This window comes from Octopus bimaculoides, chromosome 27 (assembly GCF_046866305.1).
Source record: "Octopus bimaculoides isolate indiv1 chromosome 27, ASM4686630v1, whole genome shotgun sequence".
In the NCBI taxonomy this organism is placed as follows: Eukaryota; Metazoa; Mollusca; class Cephalopoda; order Octopoda; family Octopodidae; genus Octopus; species Octopus bimaculoides.
This window is the reverse complement of record NC_142954.1, coordinates 5411683-5437933: the sequence shown is the minus strand read 5'-3', so window position 1 is coordinate 5437933 and position 26251 is coordinate 5411683. Positions and strand designations below refer to the sequence as shown.

Below are 26251 nucleotides of genomic sequence, written 5' to 3'. Positions count from 1 at the left end.
GATTAAATCACTTGCTTGACAATTGCAGTTAAGAAAGAAAGCAAAACGAAAAAGAGAAAAACAGAAATATAAGAAATAATTGTCAAATAATTGTGTTAAGGTCAAAGGGAAAATATATTACGTTAATTAAGAAATCGTTGATATTAGTTATAAAATCATTATTTTTCATTTAATTAATTAAGAAGTGGGTTTGTGTTATATTCCAATGAAAAGAAAAAAATATTCGCTTTACATATATGTGTGCGAGCATGTGGATATATATATATATATATATATATATATATATATACATGCATATATACATATATGCACATGCATAAACGAATATACATACATGTGTGTGCGAGCGTGGATGCATGTATATGTTTGTGTGTGTGTGCGTGTATATATATATATATATATATATATATATATATATATATATAGAGAGAGAGAGAGAGAGAGAGAGAGAGAGAGAATGAGAGACAAAGATATAGATAGATAGATAGATACATACATACATACATATACTCTTTTACTCTTTTACTTGTTTCAGTCTTTTAACTGCGGCCATGCTGGAGCACCGCCTTTAGTCGAGCAAATCGACCCCAGGACTTATTCTTTAGAAGCCTAGTACTTATTCTATCGGTCTCTTTTGCCGAACCGCAAAGTTACGGGGACATAAACACACCAGCATCGGTTGTCAAGCGATGTTGGGGGGACAAACACAGACACACAAACACATACATACATACACATATATATATACATATATACGACGGGCTTCTTTCAGTTTCCGTCTACCAAATCCACTCACAAGGCTTTGGTCTGCCCGAGGCTATAGTAGAAGACACTTGCCCAAGATGCCACGCAGTGGGACTGAACCCGGGACCATGTGGTTGGTAAGCAAGCTACTTACCACACAGCCACTCCTACGCCTTGGTGAGAATTTACAAAAAAACCCACAAAAGACGAAGACTGGTGTATAAACAACAGATATATTAGTTTAACGCTCGGGAAGTGAGAAAGTCGTTTATGTTTCGAGCCTACGCTCTTCGGCAGAAAGGAACACAGAAATAAACAGGGAGAGAAAATAAAAAAAAGGTTTAGTGGTTAACGGTCTGTCATCGGGTATAAGCGTATATACATACATATAAATATGTGCGCATGTCTATATCCATGTGTGTGTGTGTGTTCGTGTCTTGGAAAGACAAACATAATTTCCTGCATATTCACACTTATACACGCACACACACACACACTTACACACAGAGTTTTAAACAGCAATAATCGCACTGTGTAATAACTGCTCATTGGTTTTGGTAGCAGTTATATCTGCACACTATCTCTGATCATGCCAATCGCCAAGCAGCTAAGAGTCCCGCAGAAATCCATGCGTTTATGGAAAGTTGTCTATAGCCTGCACTGGGTTCGTCTCTGGGATCTGAAAAATATATTTTTAAAAAGTTAAGTAAATTTATGTATGTATGTATGTATGTATGTCTCTTCTATTTTTTAATTATAATACATCTTCCACTGAGGAGGGAGCCGGTTTCCAACAAAGATACGAGGCTTCGTCTTTGGGATGTAGTTAACACAGACAAATTCACATTTGGAACTTGAGAAAAGTCTTGCATATTTTTACTGTTCCACTCACAGATTGCGCTTATAACGTACGGATCAGCCGGTCAATTTCTCTTTCTGAAAATCCCAGTTTATCCAGATTCTCCTTTAAGCATTTACTAACAAAAGCTAGTGTTCCAATTTGGTTGAAAATTGCTAACAAGCAACCCTTATTACATATATATATATATATATATATATATATATATATATATATATATATATATATATATATATACCTCGTTCCCGATCACCGTTTGTTATCTCCCCCTTTCTTAGCTCTCCTGAAATAAGAATTTCTAACTTCCGGTCAGTCATTGTTATGATCGGCCATTATTATGATTGACCGTTGACTGAACACTATTCAATTTTTTTTCTCCGTGTTTTTCTCCTTGTCTCCGTATTCTTTCTGTTGAAGAGCGTAGCTCGAAACGTCAAAGACTTTCCGTATTCCCGAGCGTCATACTAATATATACTTTTGTTATTTACACCACCTGTCCTCGTCTGTTGTTATTTTTTGTATATTCTCCCATATATATATATATATATATATATATATATATATATATATCCGGATACTTATTGATCAGACCACGTTTATATATGATCTGAGCTGTGATGAGTGACAATTCTGTAAATAATAGTAATATTTTATAAGCTTGAAGTGTATATGATATTATATATACATATATATATATATATATATATATATATATATATATATATATATATATATATATATATATATATATATATATATTGCTCTACTCTTCGAAACGCCTGTGTTAGAATGGGGGCAGCTGATGAAGGAGATGTTCCCTATGTAGCCTGTGTGTTTTCTGTACTCGTTTATCTTTTTGTCAATGCTTTGTTTGCGATGTCCTGTACCCAGATATGCATCTATATAAACAGGTAGATGTAAGTATGTACATACATGTACGTATATATGCATATACTCATTTATTATTTGTATCGTATATATATATATATATATATATATATATATCTGCGTGTGTGTGTGTAATATGTTTTTCTTAAAGGTCATCTATCATAAAAAAGCATCAGTCAAACGGAATGGACATATATGTCTTGGCTTGTGTAATGAGTTGGTTAAGTACTGGATTACAGAAGAATAAAAGCACAGGATTGTATCCCTGTCGGTACCTAGTGGTGGATGAGTCTCCACTAAAGACCCACTTCCATCTTCTGTACCGTCTCACAAACACTGGAACTGCACAGTGGAAGATTCAACAAGAATCAATGTATAGAGATACCAAGTTATTTATCAGACTGGAGACATCGGCTAAATGGATTCCAGTAAAGACCCGCAAAAACTGTGTGGTGGATTTAAAGTGGGCAACTGAAGAAGACTAACACTGTTTGTAGCACGAATGCAAACCAAAGAGGAACCAATAAGAATGAGCCTTTAGGGATAAACACTTGTATGTACTTACCGTCTTCACACTTAGACTTGGTTTCTTTATAGCTACACGGTCTTTCATCTTCTTTTCGATGGCAAGCCACTTCAAACATTTGATCTGTACAAAAGAAAGAAAGAAAGAAAGATAGATAGATAGATAAATAGATAGATGGATAGATAGGTAGACAAATATATAGATAGACAGACAGACAGACAGACAGACATATATATATATATATATATATATATATATATATATATATATAAATAATAATAAAGGAGTTACGACGCAAAAACGTATAAATTCAAAAGAACATATTTATCTTCTTCAATGATATCTTGGTGATGATTTTTAAGTTAGTTTACCAATTATTGTTGGTAGTTAATTTATAATATATATATATATATATATATATATATATATATATATATATATATATATATATATATATATATATATATATATATATATATATATATATATATATATATATATATATATATATATATATATATATATATATATATATATATATATATATATATATATATATATATATATATATATATATATATATATATATATATATATATATATATATATATATATATATATATATATATATATAGGAGTGGCTGTGTGGTAAGTAGCTTGCTTACAAACCACATGGTTCTGGGTTCAGTCCCACTGCGTGGCACCTTGGGCAAGTGTCTTCTACTATAGCCTCGGGCCGACCAAAGCCTTGTGAGTGGATTTGGTAGACGGAAACTGAAAGAAGCATAACAGAAGTGTCAAATCCATATTTACTAAACTAAGTACTTATAAATCTGTACACATTGTTAGTGCAAAAGTACCGAATCCCTAACTACAACATGGTACCTTTGCCGTTTAAATACTTTGATGTCGGAGCCTGAACATTTTATAACTCACACATACACGTGTGTGTGTGTGTGTGTGTGTGCGTGCGTGTGCACGCAGGCTTGTATGTAGACTACAAAATAACATTTGAAAAGAAAAAAAATCATTTACTTACCATTTGGTTTGATGCTGACTGTATAGGAGGGATGGTCACAAGCCACAAATTTGAGACCAAATCTCTTCTTAAAACGTATGGTCAGTGTAAGATGATCTTTTCTTCCTTTTTTAACAACTAGTTTACCAGGCTTTCCGTCAATTGCAAATGTCTTGTAGTCGCAATCGTTTTCAACGGGATAACGGTTGTTAAATGCACCGTACACGGAAACCTCGGCACAGTAGGCTTTCACCTGGTCAGAACAGCAAAGATATAAGTCACATGGTCACCTTTGACACTGAAAAATGGTATTTTCCCACCAATATACTGTCTGGCCCCGACAATATCCTTTCTATTACACTCAAGCTTTATACCCCAATACTACCGACTGACTTTGTTAAACTTCCCAATATTTTCTCTCCCAACAAGAATCAACCCTGATTTCTGGGAATACCATTTCTTTAGCTCCACTAATTACGGATCTATTTCCCATAATCCCAACAACTCAAACGTGATGTGGACATAATCATTAATAATTCATCTTCTCCAACACTCTAAATCCTTCTCCCTGTTCAAGGATTACCAATATGGCTTCCATAATAAGGTTCATCTGTATCTCGTCCCCACCTGAGTTTACAGACCCATTCTAGGTCTCACCCTCACAGTTCCCCTATTAACCCCTAAAACCAGCACACACAGAACACACAGTTGTATGACTCTAACCAGTTTTGATGGGGCGACGAGGTTTCTCGGCGTTGAACCCACCTCTACCAGCACAAGCGACTAATCACATGACCATGAAATAGAAAAGAAATGTAACTGCTGCTGAAGGAGAATCGTCTTACCATAATTGTACTTCCTGACGAATCTGTACTATTACCGATTTCCAAAATTCGTTCCCGTATTCCGTCATTCTCAACACAGTTATCAAACAATTTACTGATTTCCTGAGTAACAGGCATCGCTGCAATCGTAATAGATCGTTTATAATGATTGTACAAATGACACACAGACATAAATACATACATATATACGATAGGGTGTTGAAAAGTTGTAGACAAAGCCATGAAGGATAGGAAGACGGGGACACTTAAAATATCTGCTGGTGTATGTTTTGCTCTAGTCATACGTATAGTTAACCAGGTGGTACACGAAGGAGTCATAGCCAATGAGTAGTGTAGCAGCACCATATTCAACTGCTACAACGGTAAAGGTGACGCCTTAGATCAAGGGTTTTCAAACTGTGGTCCGCGGACCACAGGGGGTCCGCAAGGACAAGACAGGGGGTCCGTAGACAGCAAATACTTTTTATGGCCAATTTGATTTTATATGTTTTTTCATGGAAATCTTTTAATTGACAATAAACCTATTTGTTAAATACTGTTAAATAAATAAATGTAACAATATATGCTATTTAAAGCAAATATTTATGTATAAATTTTATAAGCGTTTATAAGGTAAAGCCTGAGATATAAAGGAGTCCGCAAGTCAAAAAGTTTGAAAACCCCTGCCTTAGATAGAAAAAAATTACAACTTTATACATAATAATGTTTCGTCTTTCACGTAACCCTGAAAGTGATCACAACGAATTCAGGCACAACAGAAACAGGAAGAAAGAGTGAGAGAAAGATGTGGTGAAAGAGTACAGCAGAGTTCGCCACCATCCCCTGCCGGAGCCTCGTGGAGCTTTAGGTGATTTCGCTCAATAAACACTCACAACGCCCGGTCTGGGTATCGAAAGCGCAATCCTATGACTGCGAGTCCGCTGCCCTAACCACTGGGCCATTGCGCCTCCACGTGAAAGTAATAAATAATAAAGTAAGATTTTTTCTTTTTGTGTTTTAATATTATGCTTTGTAGTAATTATTCTTTTTTCTTTGGTGGATAATTTAATGGTGTTTTATCTGTTTTTGGATTACGTCTATCCGTGACAATACCGAAGGAGAACGTGATGTTTGGAGGCTAAAAACTTGTAAGTACTTACGGTCGAAGCATGTAGCGTCGAGTTTCTTTGCAGAACATCGGCTGCGGATATGTTTCACAAGGCAACCCAGTTTAGTTTTGGATGCTGTAAGAGAGGAAGACAGATGTTAGACCAGGAATAGTCAGACCTTCCATTGGTAGCGAGCACATCTAAATAGGGTTATAGTTGGATATAAATCCAGAGGGAAGGGTTCCACTAGATGGAACAACAGCAATTACATCATCGAGAGATGTTTTAGTTATATTAAAAAGAAACATTAAAAATTGTTTCATTCAATTTTCATTTAATTTGAGGTGTGAATCCGTTGCGTATGTTGGTCGGCCGGATGTGCTATATCTGGCAATCTAGAGAGAGGTTTCGGGAGAGAGGGTGGTGGAGAGAGGGAGACAGAGAGAGAAGAGGAGATATAGGGAGAGAGAGAAAGAGAGAGAGAGGTTTCGGGAGAGAGGGTGGTGGAGAGAGGGAGACAGAGAGAGAAGAGGAGATATAGGGAGAGAGGGTGGTGGAGAGAGGGAGACAGAGAGAGAAGAGGAGATATAGGGAGAGAGAGAAAGAGAGAGAGAGAGGTTTCGGGAGAGAGGGTGGTGGAGAGAGGGAGACAGAGAGAGAAGAGAAGATATAGGGAGAGAGAGAAAGAGAGAGAGAGAGGTTTCGGGAGAGAGGGTGGTGGAGAGAGGGAGACAGAGAGAGAAGAGGAGATATAGGGAGAGAGAGAAAGAGAGAGAGAGAGAGGTTTCGGGAGAGAGGGTGGTGGAGAGAGGGAGACAGAGAGAGAAGAGGAGATATAGGGAGAGAGAGAAAGAGAGAGAGAGAGGTTTCGGGAGAGAGGGTGGTGGAAAGAGGGAGACAGAGAGAGAAGAGGAGATATAGGGAGAGAGAGAAAGAGAGAGAGAGAGGTTTCGGGAGAGAGGGTGGTGGAGAGAGGGAGACAGAGAGAGAAGAGGAGATATAGGGAGAGAGAGAAAGAGAGAGAGAGGTTTCGGGAGAGAGGGTGGTGGAGAGAGGGAGACAGAGAGAGAAGAGGAGATATAGGGAGAGAGAGAAAGAGAGAGAGAAGTTTCGGGAGAGAGGGTGGTGGAAAGAGGGAGACAGAGAGAGAGAGAGAGAGAGAGAGAGAGAGAGAGAGTGGGGGGGGTGATCAATCTATTGTTGACAATCTGTGATCGTAATATTCTGGCTTCGATCGCTGGACAGTAAGATGCGTTGCGCTTTTGAGCAAAATACTTCGTTTTATATTCTTCCAAGGAGTGGTTGTGCGGTAAGAAGCTTGCTTCCCAACCACATGTTTCTCGGTTCAGTCCCACTGCGTGGCACCTTGGGTAAGTGTCTTCTACTGTAGTCTCAAGCCAGCGAAAGCCTTGTAAATTGGAGGTTTAGGCATGGCTTTGTGGTAACAAGCTTGCTTCCCAACCACCTGTTTTCGGTTTCAGTTCCACTGCGTTGCACTTTAGACAAGTGTATTCTATTATAGCCATGGGTTGACCGAAGCCTTCTGAGTGGGTTTGGTAGATAGAAGTTGTATATATATATATATATATATATATATATATAATTATTAGTTACAGAATAAAAGCATTACATTTGGGTCAACGACTCAACATACAACATTTAAGACCACAAGATCATATCCCTGTCGGTACTTGGTGGTGAGAAGGTCTCCACTAAAGACTCACAGCTATCTTCTGTGTCAGCTTACAAACACTGGAACTACACAATGGAAGAATCAATAGAAACCAGCTTATGAAAACATCAAATCATTTACCGGTCTGGAGACATCGCCTGTATGTTTCTAACCGAATGGGTTCCAATAAAAACACACAAGAGCCGTGTAGTGGGTTTAAAGTGGGTAATTGAATAGGTCTAACATTGATGGATTGCGTGTAGAAAGAATACAATCCAAAGAGGAACCAGTAAAAAATGAGATGAAAGCTTGTATGTACTTACTTTTAGAACATTTAGCCTTAGATTCTGCAGGAGTACAGTGTCTTTCATCTTGTTTTCGATGGCAAACCACTTCATATTTAGGGTCTGTGCGAAAGAAAGATAAATAAATGTCGCCATTTCATGTACACACATTGAAGATGATCGATGGGGCTTAGCACTTTTCACCTTATTCTTTCTTATCTCCTGGAGATTCAAAGCTTCTTGCTGCAGACGTTATGTCACTTTACAAAGTCATCTCAACAGCAATGGTGTATCAGCTTTTTAACACTACTTCGGCTGCTCCTGTACACTCCTACCTGTGATCAACGCTATTGTACTCCTTCTCTTAGAGAAAATCCTCCTGATCCTAAGACAGCACATCTTTAGTTAATTATATGAATAAGTCAGTGCGGTCGACATGGGAACAGTGATGGTCTAAATTCTGCAAATTGCATTGTAGACATCGTGAAACAAATCTTTGTCAAATTATCAGGTCATCCCATAAGTACTCTCCGAATTTTGAATAAAGAAAACAAGTGATCAAGTAAACACTCGCAACGCCCGGTCTGGGAATCGAAACCGCGATCCTACGACCGCGAGTCCGCTGCCCTAACCATTGGGCCATTGCGCCTCCACATGTATACATACAGAATACAGAATAACATGGGATAAGAAAGTTATTTGCTTACCTTTCGGCATGATGCTGACTGAATAGGAAGGATGGGAACAAGTTGAAAAGTTGTAGTTTGGTAGACTCTTAGAAAAGATGGTCAAGGTAAAGTTATCATATTTTGATTTTCTCGCAACAAATATTTTACCAGAATATCCATCTCTTGCAGATGTTTTGTAGTCGTGGTCAATTTCAATGGGATAACTGTTGTTAAAGGCACCATACACAGTGACCGCGGAACAGTGGGCTTTCACCTGGACAGAACAGCAAAGATATAAGATACATGATGAACTTCGGACACTGGACAAACACATCCCCCCACCAATGTGCTGTCTTTTCCCCTGACAATATCCCTTCTGTCACCCTCAAACTTTATAGCCCCAAGCTTCCCAGTGATTTTATTGAATTCCCCAATATTTCTCTCTCAAAAGAAATCCTTCTCCATTTCTGGAAATACTATTTCTTTAGCCCCACCAATTATGGATTTATTTTCCACAATCCCACGAAATCAGAGTCAATCATTAATTATTCATCTTTTCCAGCTTCTCAAATCCTTCTCTCTCTTCGAGAGTTACCAATATAGTTTCTATGATAAACTTCATCTGTATCTCGTTTCTACCCAAGTTTACAGACCCACCAATCCCTCCTCTTCTCATCAGCCATTCTGGGCCTCACACTCACATTCCCCCAGTTAACACCTACACTCGGATCCTGTTTAAAGCATTAGAAATTCATCTTTTCCAGCATCTTAAAACTCACTCCCTCTTCAAGGGTTACCAATATGGTTTCTATTATCTGTATCTCGTTTCTACCCAAGTTTACAGACCCACCAATCCCTCCTCTTCTCATCAGCCATTCTGGGCCTCACACTCACATTCCCCCAGTTAACACCTACACTCGGATCCTGTTTAAAGCATTAGAAATTCATCTTTTCCAGCATCTTAAAACTCACTCCCTCTTCAAGGGTTACCAATATGGTTTCTATTATCTGTATCTCGTTTCTACCCAAGTTTACAGACCCACCAATCCCTCCTCTTCTCATCAGCCATTCTGGGCCTCACACTCACATTCCCCCAGTTAACACCTACACTCGGATCCTGTTTAAAGCATTAGAAATTCATCTTTTCCAGCATCTTAAAACTCACTCCCTCTTCAAGGGTTACCAATATGGTTTCTATTATCTGTATCTCGTTTCTACCCAAGTTTACAGATCCATCAATCTCTGCTCTTTTCATCAATCATTCCGGGCCTCACACTCAGTTAACCCCTATAATCGGATCCTATATCTAAAACAGACATAAACAGAATATGATTCATATGAATCTGACCAATTTCGGTGAGGCGTCGCGGTTTGTGGGCGTTGACCCTCACTCCTACCGTAAAATAAAAAAATGAAATGTAGTTGATGTTGAGGAACGATCGTCTTACCAGAATAATACTTCCTGAGGAATGTGTACTGTTGCTAATCTCCAAAACCTGCTCTTGCACTTGGTTATTCTGGGGAATATTGTTATTAAACAACCGGCTGACGTTAGCAACAACAGGTGTCGCTGCAAACAGAGTTCATATTTCATAATGAAGGCGAAAAATGACATACATATATCAGGTTGAGTAAAAAGCAAGCAACGTTTTGAACTATGAAGAATTTGTACCGGAGTTTTGCAGAGTTTTGAATTTTTTAAAAACATATTTTTTGAAATGTTAAATCTCTGAACGAGGTATTAACAGTAACTGCACGACAGGGTGAAGTATATTTGCCACTTAAATGTGGCTGACCCCTAAGGGTGGATGTTACTGTTGCTTTTAGCCCCAGGAGAACATCTCCTCCAGCTGGCTATTGACACACATCTGTGTCATGTCTGTACGCTGACCATTTTACTACCAAGATCCTTATTTTATATCAGTGAAGCTTCCATGATCTCTAAGTCACTTCAACAAATTTTGATCTCAGCTCGAGGCCTTACCTTCAATGCCGCTTCTACTTACAGGCCTTCACAACGGTCTACAGAAGTAGATTATGAACTTGTGAACCTCTGGACTACGTGTGCTCGCCCGTAACAATACTGAAGGAGAAGGTGATGTTTAGGGGCTAAAAACATGTAAGTACTTACAGTTGTAACATGCAGAGTCGAGTTGCTTTGCAGTACATGAGCTGTTGACCATTTTTACGATGCAAGCTGCTTCAATTCTGGGTGCTGTGAAAGAGAAAGACAGGTGTTAGAACCGGAAGAGACAGACCTTCCATTGGTAGTGAGCACATCTAAACATAGTTATAGTTAGATACATATTATGTGTGTGTGTGTTCTGTTGAGTGGTAGCGGTAGTAGTAGTGTTTGCCGTTGTGGTATGTTAGTAGTGTTGGTGTTAGTCGTGGTGATGGGAGTGGTGGTTGTAGTAGTGGTGTTATTAATGTTGTGGGGATATAGAGGTGTTGGAGTTGTAGTAAGTATAGTGTTGGCAGTGAGGTTTGAACAAACCAACCAACCAGCTAGCCAGCCAGCCAGCCGACCAACCAACCAAACTTTGAAAATTAGATTGGTGAATAAATCCAGCCGGAAGGGCTCCACTAGATGCAACAACAACAATTAATTACATCGTCAAGAGATGTTTTAGTCATTAAAAAAAAAGAAACATACAAAATTGTTTAAATCACTTTTCATTAATTTTTGAGGTCTGAATCCGTTGCATTGATTGGTCGGTCGGCTGTGTTAAATCAAAAGTTGACTATCTAGGATTCGCTCTTGGCTTGGCTGTTCACAACTATCTGAACAGCCTCGTTGTGAACAGTACAAAAAGGTCAAAATGTCGGGTAGACTATCAACGTAAGATGTTACAACATACACACATACACAGGGACACACACACAAACACATACACACACACGCATGTACACATTCTCACAAAATGTCTATTCTTAAGAAGTGGAGTAAATATATACTTGATACCACGGTAGAGTGTAATAATTCATTTCGTCGGATCCGGATGACTGCCACCTTTGGAGCGTCTTTGATGTCCGTCTTTGTATCAGCAAACAGAAGAAACTGGATCGGGAAAAAGCACACTACTTCCCCATAATGCTTGACAGACAAGAGCATATGATTGATTCTTCGAAGAACGACAAATGGACGCAAGTGTAGAACTGGTTTCTCATCCTTACCAAAACATTTCCACCTTTTATTTTTTTTGCATCTCTCGTACTTTTTTTTTTCTGCTGCTGGCTTATGACCAAAGCCATGATTAAGGACAATGGGATATGCGACGTGCTGCAATTGTTTTATTGCTTTTTTTTTCTGTTTTGTTTTGTTTATATGAATTGCTTTTGTGTTTCTCTTTCTGTTGCAAGATGCAATGGTGGCTTATCCCCACAGCCGAAAGCTTTCGTCTCTCTGTTGAAGGTGTCAAACTTGATTTGATGTGTAGTGCCTTGCTTGCATGCGGATGATGTGTGCTTGCGAAATGTCAAGGAAGAAATGAAGAACAGTGTCACCTGTGGACCAGTTGTATGGTTGGACGAGTTGGTAAGTCATGGATGGAAGGGAGTGAGGGGCAAAGCCGAACAAGGGGAATGCCGGAAACGACAGACAGAAACAGTTCCGTTGGGCTCTCTGATGGGACGCTAAAGATCCAAGAAATGAGAGACGGCTGGAATCCGTAGGCAAGATTTGTATGACAGGCATAATCAAACGCTTTGCTCTCACCGAATTTCTCCAAAGCATCAGCGCACTGAAGAGTGATAAGGAAAAGAGGGTCCCCAGTGAATCTGATTTACAGCTCCGTTACGGTGGTCATTAAGGAGAGAGGGAGAGGGAGAGGGAGAGAGAGAGAGAGAGAGAGAGAGAGAGAGAGAGAGAGAGAGAGAGAGAGAGAGAGAGAGAGAGAGAGAGAGAGATTCAGGTCCTCCTTAATAATTGTTTCCATTACCTTAAAGATATAAAAAATTAGTGTAATAGGGTGATCGGTGCCCGGATAACAGAGGAGAATGTGACACACCGTCCTATGTTGCCGTCAATTCTGGAACCCTCATTACTCTTACATTGAATATGTAAAATATATAAAACAATGTTTGAAAGAAAACGAAGTAGCTTACCCGTTGGGTTGATGCTGATGTCATAGGAAGGATTGTCACAGGCTGAGGAATTAAGATCAAATCGCTTCTTGGAAAGAACAGTTAAGACAAGATCAGCAAGTTCTGATTTTGGCAAAAGAAATAATTTGCCCGGCTGATGGTCAGTTGCCAAAGTCTTGTAGTCGTAGTCGGCTTCATTGGGATAACTGTTGCTAAATGAAGCGTACACAATGACCACACCACACTGGACATTTACCTGCAGAAAACAACAACAGATATAACATATAAAATGACCACACCAAACCGCACATTCACCTGAAGAAAACAACAACAGATATAACATATAGAATGACCACACCAAACCGCACATTCACATGAAGAAAACAACAACAGATATAACATACACAGTGACTAAAACAAAATGGACCCTCACCTGGGGAAAAAACGGGTATAACATATACGGTATCCCTGAAATATTTGACTGATTCATTTAGAAAAAGAGCCCAAGGTTTGTGACATACATATACTGTGTTCTCCAATTCCCGCTGCTACCACTACTACAACATCGTCTCCTCGGAACTAGCTATTTGCATAGCAGCCCCTTCCAAGTAAACTTGACACACCCACCTCTTCCCTCATCACACATCCTAAAGCCGACTTTTCCTGTACTAACCACTATACCCAATCCTTTCTCCCCACCCAATGTCGACCCAAACTCCAGAATTCCCTCCGTTTCCCATATTTATCTTGCAGCCATAAATGTCCCAACTAAACATCAATAAAAAGAATGTGACCGTCCAGTCCTTGAAGGACTGAGATGTTTATGGGCACTGTCCCTTCTTTCCCAATCATCCTTAAAAATAGAAAAATACAATTCTGTTGATATAGTTCTTAGAATATTCGTCTTACCAGAACTGTTGTACCCAAGGTGGACTTTGTCGTGTTGGCGACCTGCAGGATTTGTTGTTTTGTCTCATTAGTTTTTGGAATGGTGTTATTGACTAACTGAGTGTCTTCAGGAACTTCGGTGGGAGCTGGAAACAGACAGTGACGTTTAGGAAGGCACAACATAGCAGTCAAATACTTAGGGAATATAATATTATATACACATATAGTATACATTCATACGTATATATATCCATCCATACATATGCATGCATATGTACATACGTACATACATACATACATGTGTGTCTGTTTATTTTTAAGCCTGTATATATATATATATATATATATATATATATATATATGTATGTATGTATGTGTGTGTGTGTGTATGTATATATATATATATATATATATATATATATATATATATATATATATATATATATATATATATATATATATATATATATCTTAACAAGAACGTTGTTGACAATGAGTTCGATGTTTCTGCCAGCAAAACCATAGTCTGGCTGCGATACACTAGAGTTAATCTTGACTTTACATAGTCTCAATAGAGAGAAAGTTTTCCTTAGGTGTGTTGGTTTGAATGTAATGGTAAACAGGTTATAAAGTGGGTTGTTATGGAGAGGTGTTTCGAAGAAATTTTTATTGATTTATTTCGGTATTACGTTATTGTTCAGAATTTATTCATGTACGTAGATCTTTGTAAGCAAGCATGTATATTTATGAGTCTTCTGTGTTAGTTCTTCATTTATTTTGAGTCTTATAGAATTTAATCCTTTACTTTGACAAATACCAAGCATTATTTTACTTTAATAAAATAATCCTAAATTATTCACATAATCTCTTCTAATTTTATACTACAAATTTAGAAAAGTTAATAACAATCAATTATACTCAATCATTTCGTACTAATTTGGATTTAATCCTTTGGTTTGACAATTTAAATGTCAAAGGTATAATGTCCAGTTTAAAAAAAATTTTTTTTGCTAGCAACACCATGAAACGATAAACAAATAACCGCCACCTTTTAAGAAATATAAGGAATACATTAAATTTGTCATCATTTGTTGGCACTCCGTCGCTTACGACGTCGAGGGTTCCAGTTGATCCGATCAACGGAACAGCCTGCTCGTGAAATTAACGTGCAAGTGGCTGAGCACTCCACAGACACGTGTACCCTTAACGTAGTTCTAGGGGATATTCAGCCTGACACAGTGTGACAAGGCTGACCCCTTTGAATTACAGGCACAACAGAAACAGGAAGTAAGAGTGAGAGAAAGTTGTGGTGGAAGAGTACAGCAGGGCTCACCACCATCCCCTGCTGGAGCCTCGTGGAGCTTTAGGTGTTTTCGCTCAATAAACACTCACAACTTCTGACTTTATAATGTCATTGCATAGGATCAAATTCATTAAAGCGAAAAGAACTAAACTACAAACGCATCCTATGCCTACCTAACAAAGGAATACACTTAAACTTACACTCTTGCTTACAGAGATCTTCATACATGGATGAATTATAAGCAATAACATAACCCCAAATTTAATCAATAAAAAATCTCCAAAACACCTCTTCATAAAAACTTACTCCATAACCTAATTACCACCCTACTCAAACCCATACACGCTGAGGAAGGCTTTAAGCCAACAGAGACTATATATAGCCAAGATTAAGTCTTATGCATTTCAGTACAACAATGGCTGAGGTGACTGAAACTTCGAAGTTACTGCCAACAATATTTTTTATTTAAGAATAAACCTGTACTCTACAAAAGTATAGAGTAATCCCTCAGATTTATGTAAAATTGTTTTTACTGTAACTGAACATTAAAACACACACACACACACACACACACACACACACACACACACACACACACACACACACACACACACACACACATACACACACACATATATATATATGTATGTATATGTATGTGTGTGCATATATATATATATATATATATATATATATATATATACACATTCATACATACATTCATACAAACAAACATACATACATGTATATTCCTGTGTTTATATATATATATATATATATATATATATATATATATATATATATCTTCATACTTCTCTCCACTCCCACTTCTCTTCACCCCTACTCTTTCTCTCCTCTCTCTTACTCTCTCTCACTCTCTTCTCTCGTACTCCCCCCTCTCTCACTCTTACTCTCTACACTCTTACTCTCCTACTCTTTCACTCCTCTTTCTCTCCTCTCTCTTACTCTCTCTCACTCTCTTCTCTCGTACTCCCCCCTCTCTCCCCCTCCCCCTCCCCCCTCTCCCGTACTCCCCCCTCTCTCACTCTTACTCTCTACACTCTTACTCTCCTACTCTCTACACTCTTACTCTCTTACTCTCTCACCCTTACTCTCTCACTCTCTTCCCCTCTCTCTCACTCTCTTTCTCTTCCTTTCTTTCTCCCCCCCATACCCCTCTTCCCTCTCTCTCACTCTCTTTCTCTTCCTCTCTTTCTCCCCCCATACCCACCTTCCCCTCTTTCTCCCCCCATACCCACCTTCCCCCTCTCTCAATCCCCCTTCCCTCTCTTATACCCACCCTCTCTCCTCTCTTCCTCTCCCCTCCCATACCCATCTTCCTCCTCTCTTACATCCACCTTCCCCTTCTCCCTCCTCGTCAACACCCCCTCATAAGCTCATCCCACCACACCCCAACACACTCCTACTCTACCTTCCCACTCCACCCCATCCAATTCCTTACACCCACCACCCACCCCTACCCACATACCCCACCCTACCCACATACCCTACCTCTACCCCACACTCCACCCATGCCTTCCCCACCTCCCAACACCCTCACATCACACCACACCAATACCCTCGCATCACACCACGCACACCACACCAATACCCTCGCATCACACCACGCACACACTACAACTGACCAACTACTTTCTCCCTTTCTCCCTTCCCCCATTTTCACACTACATACGTCAAGATCACCAGCATTCTACCTCCCACACACAGCCCCTCGTTCCCGATCACCGTTTGTTATCTCCCCCTTTCTTAGCTCTCCTGAAATAAGAATTTCTAACTTCCGGTCAGTCATTGTTATGATCGGCCATTATTATGATTGACCGTTGACTGAACACTATTCAATTTTTTTTCTCCGTGTTTTTCTCCTTGTCTCCGTATTCTTTCTGTTGAAGAGCGTAGCTCGAAACGTCAAAGACTTTCCGTATTCCCGAGCGTCATACTAATATATACTTTTGTTATTTACACCACCTGTCCTCGTCTGTTGTTATTTTTTGTATATTCCCCCTCTATATATATATATATATATATATATATATATAACGAGGATCACCTCATAGTTGGAACACATTTCAACCAAAAGGTGCATAATCAGGTCTAATAGAGTTTTGCAACAACAACAACGACAACAGCCAAGCAATAATGAAAATTATTTGATGTCAGACTTACCTTTACAAGATCCAGATTCAATTTCCCTCACGATAAAATCAATCTCATTATAATCTTTCAAGTTGATGAAATGTGTACAACTGGGTTCACTTGCTGCCGCAGTTAACTCAGACACTCTTGGATTGACAACACCAATCGTAAATATAGTGACGCCATCATCTTTCAGTTCTTGAGCTGCCGCTACTGTTTTATTTTCATTATTTGACTGTCCATCAGTTACCAAAACTAAAACTTTGGAAGCAGCAGATTTTCTTGTTGTATTTGTAAAGACACTGGTACGTGCTTTGTCAAGAGCAGTGTCCGTAGCAGTACCACCACCATTGTAAGATATAGCGTTAATAGCATTTTTTACTGCAGTTTTCGTACTGTGAGTGTCTAAGTCAAACATTACGATAGGACTGCTTGAAAATCTAACCACTGCTACACGTGTCTCATCTTGGCTAATGTCTAGACTATCCACAACATTAACCAAGAATGTTTTTGTCTTCACAAAGTTGGTTGATCCAACGCTTCCTGACGAGTCAATAACGAAAACAAGGTCGATCTGGGCACTGGCGCACTCTGAAAAGATATTTAAAACAGACACATGCTTATAAGTCAGTTAATATTAAATTCTTGTCAAGTTGATGTATTTGCTAAATGTTTATCATAACACACCGTAAGAGAGGTGTGGTGACAGCTTTAGAATTTCACTCACAATTGTGCATGAAATCTATGCCAGACTTAAAACAATCTAAACACATTTATATATACACACAAATTGTAGAAAAAATGCAACACAGTGATATTTGAGTTCAATTCCTGCCAACGTAGCTAACCATTTTACGGTGTGAAAAAATGAAAATACCAAAGAAGACAAAACTATAGCTACTTCTCAATCTGTATAGTAGCCATTTTGGCGACACTTTAATCCGTCGTTAAACATGATTTCTGTTATTAACGGTTGGAAGGATAAATAACATTTCCTATACAATACGTAACAAATTCCTTCAAAGTATATTCTACATAAGTATAAATGTAAGAAGTAGTGTGAAAGTGACAATCACCGTGGCATATCGCTGCTCTCATATGCAGGAAAAATCCTTTCTAGAATCTTCTTAAATTTAGTCAGTTTTGTCTAGCAGAAAGTCAGTGTGTGTTTAAATCAGGTCGAAGCACAGTGAATATGATATTCAGTACAGGAGACAAGTACAGGAGAAGGCCCGGGAGCACAATAAAGGGCTCTATGTAGTATTTCTTGAACTTACAAAAGCCCTTGGCTTCGTGGAAAGTATTAGCAAAGCCAGGGCTTCCCGAGCAAATGCTAAATGTCATTGCGTCCCAACATAAAGACATGAAGGCATAGTGTTCAGGTTCTCACTTGACAAATATCTAGCATAAAATTCTAAACAACGATTCTACTTACCATTCTTCTGTTCTAATTTATTCGCAGAATCTACGAAGTTATTTTCAAAGCCATTTGGGTTGATATACTGGACCCAGTAAGATGCTTGCAGGTTTTTGCTAAGTGGGATTAGCTTGTCTAAGGTTAAGATAAACAAGCTCATTATCAATCCAGAATGTAGGGGCTTCTGTAGGTCGGACATTGTTAGGTTCCGTACATCAATATTGAACTTAATTTTGACTTTACTACAATTCATTTTCAGCCTACCATAGCAAGCGTTTTGGACCGTTGTCAATTGGGTGTTATTTACCTGCAGAAATAAAAGCCATAAGATTCCATTAGTCAAAGAGAGACGGGTTTAGATAATCTAGTCACTAGACTAGCTAGAAATATGGAGCAAATTTTATTCAATTATCCCCCAAAAGGAACTAAATACAAATCATAAACATGAACAAAGAAATGATCTTAAAGAAATTAACACCATCCATTGTAAGCACATTGCTGATCTAAATTTACTAAATAGAGCAGAACCATATACACCTAAAAGACCCCCACTTCACCCTGAAGGACTCCAACCCAACTTCTACTCTAAGCTTTCCATTAGACTCATCTACCCCGCTAAATCAGACTTTGGTCGAATTAGTAAATGCATTATTGACCATATTCTACTCCTTGTTAGAACTAACGTTACCCTTCCGCTCTGGGAACTTCACGGGAGACGTCATCACTTGGTTTTACTCTCCTCATGATAAACATTTCTTTCAGTTTAATATTTCAAATTATTATGCATCAATACCACTAATTGTCTTAAATAAAACTTTAAACTTCACCCGAAAATATTCTCCCATCTCCCAATCGTACATCAATATCATCCTGGCTGCGAGGAAGACTCTAATTCAGTTTAAGGATAATAATTGGACCCGCAACTCATATACGGATTTCCTTGATATAACCATGGGCGCATCTGACTCAGCCCAGGTTACTGACCTTGTTGTCCTATTCGTTCTCTCCCAAATTAAGCAATACATTCCCAACCTATCCGATAGATACAGGGATGATGCATTCCTTTCAGTAACTGGATTATCTCGACCGTCAGTGTAACGCACCAAGAAAACCCTACACAACTTTTTTAAAAGCTATAACCTAAGTATTTCATTCGAAATTGACGCTAAGGTAGCCAATTTCTAAGATGTTACTCTCGACGTAAACACAAATCTATACCACCCTTTCCATAAACCCAACCTATTCTTAACAATATATAGCGTAGTCACAGGCGTATCTATCATTATCTCTAACTTATCTGCTAACGAAGAATTTTTAGCACTCACGCCGCTTATTAAATTAGGCACTCCAAATAAGCGGCGACCGTGAAAAATCGATTATATCCCCAACACTAAGCTTAAAACTAAAATAGCACAACTCTTTCCTAATACTAACCCTGAATCAATGGACACTACTTCCACTCTGCACCAATCCAACAACTACCCTCTCCCAATAAAACCTACAGAACGCACTCGACGGCACCACTGGCGACCCTGAACCTATAACAGCAATAATCCCCCCACCCCTGATCAACCCACTACAACCACACACTCTAAACATTATAAGGCCAGGAAGCAGTAAATCTTATAGTTCGCACCACCTTTCTCTCTCCGAGTTAAATCTCTACCTAATCTCTTGTTTAAAATCCTAAAATCTAACTTTATACCACAGCATAAATACTATCCCATCTTTAACAAGTCATCAGTCAAAATCTCCTACTCCACCACACCTAATTTAAGATCCATAATCACCTCCTCGAACAAATGCAAACTTCAACACTAGTCCTTTAAACACCTAAACTCTCACACTCCACCCCAAGTTAGCCCACATACTTGCAATAACCTAACCCTTGCTAAACCACCCCACTCAATTAAATAATGCTAGACTCAAGCCATCATTCCTCAATCCTACCTACGTTTCAACGAATCCTGGCTGCAATACCACCTCCCAATCCAATACAAATACAGATTACACTTAAGGTTCTTCCCCACCAACAATGAACCAACCGAACTCAACGTAACTTGTAGTAAACCCCAACCACAGAGCAGGTAGAGGAAACTTCCAACTGTCACGTATCTCAATCATGCCCTCTTGGGGGCTCCTGTCTACGCAAAAATGTAATCTACAAGTTCCATGTTATAACACTACGCTCCCACCAAGCAAAGCACTGTAGATTTCAAGCGCCGCTACCGTGCATATATGAACCCTATCACCAATCCAAATTCCAAATTATCAACCTCCTTAGCAACGCATGTCTCAAAATATTCCATGCACCCTATTCTAGTCCATAGTTAGAGAAGCTGATCCATGCAATGCACACATCAGCAAGTGTAAGTTATATCTAAAAGAATCATTAAGCCGACTTTTTTTTATTATGTATACATATGTATAGCATGACAAGCTTTGGCAATTGGGACTGCCTCAAAAAAGTTCAAATTTTCTTCTCTTCAATGCCACCATGAGCGCTATATTATTTTTAAGATGTGGGGAATATTCCATCGACAATCTCCAAACGATGCCGGGATCTAGTTCACATATCACCTTAGATTCCCATTAGAACCATAGACCCTCTACAAGAATCGATCTCTCATCACATAACAACATTGTGACACAATTTTGCTTTTACCTCAACTGGTCCTGCTTTACTCAACATTAACTCGAAAGTGATCTACGAAAAAGACCTCATAACTTTGAAAAGGCACCTGGACAAATTCCTCGAAGAAATACTAGACAAACCACCCATACATGGGTATATCTTGGTAAACAAAGACATTTTTAAAGCATAGACATTCCACAATTGCATTCGCACCCAGTTACATTCATCTGGTTAGTAGTTTAATGAATTTTTTTCGAAGGTTCAGCCACTTTTTGAAGCGAACTGTAAACAATTTTTGTGGTGGCATCAGGTTTCCAAATGCTCTTCTTTCCAATCTGTAACTATAGTGTCCTACCAAATATTATCCTAGCTAAACTTACATAACCTTAGTTCACTTCAAACCACGTCAATGGGAGGACATTGAAAAAAGTTGCATAGACCATTAACAAGCTGGATGTAATTGGGTGCAAATGCAATTCCGAGATGTCTATGCATCAGAAACGTTGCTGTATAATTAAACGTAAGAAATTAAAAAAAAAAATGAAGATGTATTAATCTCCGTATTCTTGTAATTGTGTTGGATATACACTCGGTAAACTATTCATAATCTAGCGAAGCGAATCAGAAATTTACCCATCGGATGAAATACATTGTGATTGCTTACCTTGAATGATATTAGATATTTTTTACCAGTCAATGCGTTTAAACATCACTTGCAATTATAACTGAGTGATCGAATGGTACCCTCCTGGATATATCATCACTATTTATTTATTATGATTATTATGTATGTATGTATATATATATATATATATATATATATATATATATATATATATATATATATACACATACATACATACATATGCATATATATATATATATATATATATATATATATATATATATATATATATATATATATATATATATATATATATATATATATACACATATATATATATATATGTATATATATATATATATATATATATATATATATATATATATATATATATACACACCTATATATGTATATATATATATATATATATATATATATATATATATATATATATATATACACACCTATATATGTATATATATATATATATATATATATATATATATATATATATATATATATATATATATATATATATATATATATATATTTATATATGAAAGAAGGTTTGAAAATGCACTTACTTTTTAAAAATATTTATTTACTTAACCGGTTTCACTTTTTTAGAAAAAGATTATCAAAAGTCTTTGAGAATAATAAAAAATGTTAAAAAACAGTTCGAGTATTGAAATGCATATATACATTCTTTGATGATAAAATATATTTAAAGTATAAAGCTTTGTATGAACTTTGTATTGTTACATACTGATTATCACACATTCTCTGATAATAAGATGAAAATGTTAAAAACAGTGTATGAAAATACACATATGGTAAAATACATATACATATTCTTATACATATTCTTTGACAATCGAATAAAGTTGAGGAGGAACTGACCTGGCTTTTTTCTCTTGTGTATATTGAGGGAATGTTTTACTGTCTTAAGAGACAGTATGACTGGCTAGCTGGGGTGGGAGGGAAGATGAGTTAAAAAGGATTTTTAAATTTTATTTTTGGTTGGTCTGTGACAGTCTGTCATGGTTCACTGGTTTTTGGGACTGGTTTTGTGCACATCTCTATGTGTGTGTGTATATATGTGTGTTTGTGTCCGTGTGTGTGTGTGTGTGTGTGTGTGTGTGTGTGTGCCGTTTTTATTGGTCCCAGAGTTTATTGTGGAATGTGTATATGAGTGTGTGTTTGAGTGTTTTTTGTGTCGGTGGGGATGTTAGGTGTGTGTACGTGAGAGTGTGCGTATATCTCTTTGTCTGAGTATGTATGTGTTGTTTTGATCGTCCTTGTGGTGTGTGTGTGTGTGAGAGCAACCGTATGTATGTGTGAGGGTGTGTACGTATGTGTGCGTATGTGTGTGTATGTATGTGTGCATCTGTGTGTGTGCGTGGGAGTGTTTTGTGTGAGTGTGGGAGTGTGTGTGTGTCTCTCTCTGTCTGAGTGGGTGTGTTGTTTTAAATATCCTTGTGGTGTGTGTGCGTGTGTGTGCGTGTGTGTGTAAGCAAACGTATGTGTGTGATGGTTCATATGTATGTGTATGTCTATGTCTGTATGCGTGCGTGCGTGTGTGGCATGTGTATATGAGTATGTGTGTGTTTTATCTATGGTAGGATGGTGTGTGTATGTGTGTGCACGTTTGTGTGAGTGTGTATGTGTGTGATTAATATTTGTTAGGGTGTTGTGTGTGCACATGTGTGTGTATGTGTATATGTGTTTGTTCGTGTGTGTGCGTGAGTGCGTTTGTGAGTGCGTGTGTATGTGTGTTTGAGTGTTTTTTGTGTCGGTGGGGATGTTAGGTGTGTGTACGTGAGACTGTGCGTATATCTATTTTTCTGAGTATGTGTGTGTTGTTTTAATCGTCCTTGTGGTGTGTGTGTGTGTGAGAGAGAGCAACCGTATGTATGTGTGAGGGTGTGTACATATGTGTGCGTCTGTGTGTGTATGTATGTGTGTATATATATATATATTCCTTTATTCCTTTACTTGTTTCAGTTGACTGTAGCCATGCTGGAGCACCGCCTATAGTCGAACAAATCGGTCTCAGGAACTATTCTTTGCAATCCTAGTTTTTATTCTATCGGTATCTTTTGCCGAACCGCTAGGCTACGGGGACGTAAACACACCAACATCAGTTGTCAAACGATGGTTGGCGGACATACATAGACACACAAATACACACACCCATACATACATACATACATACATACATACATACATATCTATATATATAAATATATATATATATATATATATATATATATATATATATATATATATATATATATATATATATATATTAACAACAAAAGGCTAAAATTAATTAATTAATTAATTAATCAATCAATTAATTAATAATTTTACCAAGTAGATCGGTACGTTAAAATAATAACCATTTCTAGGCTTTGTCACTAATTCAGGTTTTTACCAAATTTTTAATGCTCGTACGTTTATAGATTGTTCACCCCCGAGGCTATATTTTGAGTTACAAAATTTGAAATTTGGTTCAGTAGAAAAAAGCCGAGATTTCAAATATGTTAATATAGGCGTAGGAGTGGCTGTGTGGTAAGTAGCTTGCTTACCAACCACATGGTTCCGGGTTCAGTTCCACTGCGTGGCACCTTGGGCAAGTGTCTTCTACCATAGCCTCGGGCCGACCAAAGCCTTGTGAGTGGATTTCGTGTGTGTGTGTTTGTGTGTCTGTGTTTGTCCCCCCAACATCGCTTGACAACCGATGCTGGTGTGTTTACGTCCCCGTAACTTAGCGGTTCGGCAAAAGAGACCGATAGAATAAGTACTAGGCTTCCAAAGAATAAGTCCTGGGGTCGATTTGCTCGACTAAAAGGCGGTGCTCCAGCATGACCGCAGTCAAATGACTGAAACAAGTAAAAGAGTAAAAGAGATATGTGAGGACAAAAAGGGGAGAATAATGCCTGAAATTGACTTCAAGGATATACCCGCAACGCTGCATACATACTTTCCTAAACACACACACACACACACACACACACACACACACACACACACACAAACTAACTTTGCCCTAAAGAGGGCAGGTGTCTCCTCCTGCCTGGCGGTGGATGCAATGGCTATTTTTGCATTTTTCAAAATTTTATATTAGCCATGGCTTTACTATTCGTATGATTTGATTTGATTTGATCTACTTTCAGCTCATGAGCTCTGTCCAATCTGGGGCACCAGATCAAATTCTCTTCCTACTATATAGTTGATATATTCTCATTCCTCTTCTTCCTATATATAGAAATAGCTCATCCTTCTTGATTTTAGAATAAAATTAATATTACAGTAATATTCTCTATTATATGAGGTGGTGAGCTGGCAGAACTGTTAGCACACCGGGCGAAATGCTTAGCAGTATTTCGTCTGTCTTTACGTTCTGAGTTCAAATTTCGCTGAAGTTGACTTAGCTTTTCATCTTTTCGGGATCGATAAATTAAATACCAGTTACATACTGTTCGATATAATCGACTGGCCCTCTATCCTAAAATTTCGGGCCTTGTACGTAGAGTAGAAAAGAATATTCACTATTATATAGAAAATTATGTTTCATAATGAATTTTCCCAATTTCCTTTTTGTCGCGTTCGTATTATGGTCTTTATTTCAATATCAAAATTTTATATAAAATGAAGATATATGATCTAATATTTTTTACAATTGTTATTACATTTCTCATTATCCTAAAAATTATCAATTTTAAAGGAAATATACATGCAGGTTTCATTTAATTCGAATATTTTTTAACAAAAGAATATTTATTACTTTTATTGCATTACCTGGGAAAAATAAAGTGGATTACAATGAAAAATGCAGGTGCATGTATGTTAAGATTAAGTTATTACACCTGGAAAAGTAGAGAACAATATTTCTGCAGTAGAATTTACCTAATTCGTTACCTCTAAAGGAAACTATAAAGTACTTTAAATAGAAATTCTGTTCTTGTTGGCACTCCGTCACTTACGATGTCGCGGGTTCCAGTTGATCCGATCAACGGAACAGCCTGCTCGTGAAATTAACGTGCAAGTGGCTGAGCACTCCACAGACACGTGTACCCTTAACGTAGTTCCCGGGGATATTCAGCGTGACACAGTGTGTGACAAGGCTGGTCTCTTTGAATTACAGGCCCAACAGAAACAGGAAGTAAGAGTGAGAGAAAGTTGTGGTGAAAGAGTACAGCAGGGTTCGCCATCATCTCCTGCCGGAGCCTCGTGGAGCTTTTAGGTGTTTTCTCTAAATAAACACTCACAACGCCCGGTCTGGGAATCGAAACTGCGATCCTATGACACGCGTTCAATCGGGACTGTTTTCTATTTTTCTTCAGCAAGCGAGGCACAAATTTTGCTGCAACTATTTTTTATTCGCAATTTCTGGCTCAAAAATTGTTGGCTGGGGCTCCAGGACGCATCAGTTATATCAAAAAGTTCGTCAATTATTCAGTGATGGTCCTCCACAAATTTTTGTGATGTTTTCATTCGTTCGGGAAGTTGACAGACACCCTGAACGAGGTTGGTCTTCAAGTCGAA

At 38.0% G+C, this 26251-nt stretch overlaps 1 protein-coding gene across 1 annotated transcript in view; it reads right to left on the bottom strand.

Moving 5' to 3' along the window:
• Nucleotides 1–958: 958 nt before the first annotated feature.
• The window catches only part of LOC106870153 (uncharacterized), a 26217-nt gene continuing 924 nt past the window's right edge, over nucleotides 959–26251 (bottom strand). Inside the window, exons 2-14 of the mRNA XM_089343568.1 lie at nucleotides 18459–18747; nucleotides 17054–17614; nucleotides 13588–13712; nucleotides 12700–12934; nucleotides 10724–10807; nucleotides 10041–10162; nucleotides 8632–8866; nucleotides 7964–8047; nucleotides 6020–6103; nucleotides 4881–4999; nucleotides 4057–4288; nucleotides 3057–3140; nucleotides 959–1423 (exon numbers count right to left, since the gene is read on the bottom strand). Of these exons, the coding sequence (XP_089199694.1) occupies nucleotides 1332–1423; nucleotides 3057–3140; nucleotides 4057–4288; nucleotides 4881–4999; nucleotides 6020–6103; nucleotides 7964–8047; nucleotides 8632–8866; nucleotides 10041–10162; nucleotides 10724–10807; nucleotides 12700–12934; nucleotides 13588–13712; nucleotides 17054–17614; nucleotides 18459–18747 (2346 nt within the window). The 3' untranslated portion in view covers nucleotides 959–1331. The remainder of the gene's footprint in view (nucleotides 1424–3056; nucleotides 3141–4056; nucleotides 4289–4880; nucleotides 5000–6019; nucleotides 6104–7963; nucleotides 8048–8631; nucleotides 8867–10040; nucleotides 10163–10723; nucleotides 10808–12699; nucleotides 12935–13587; nucleotides 13713–17053; nucleotides 17615–18458; nucleotides 18748–26251) is intronic.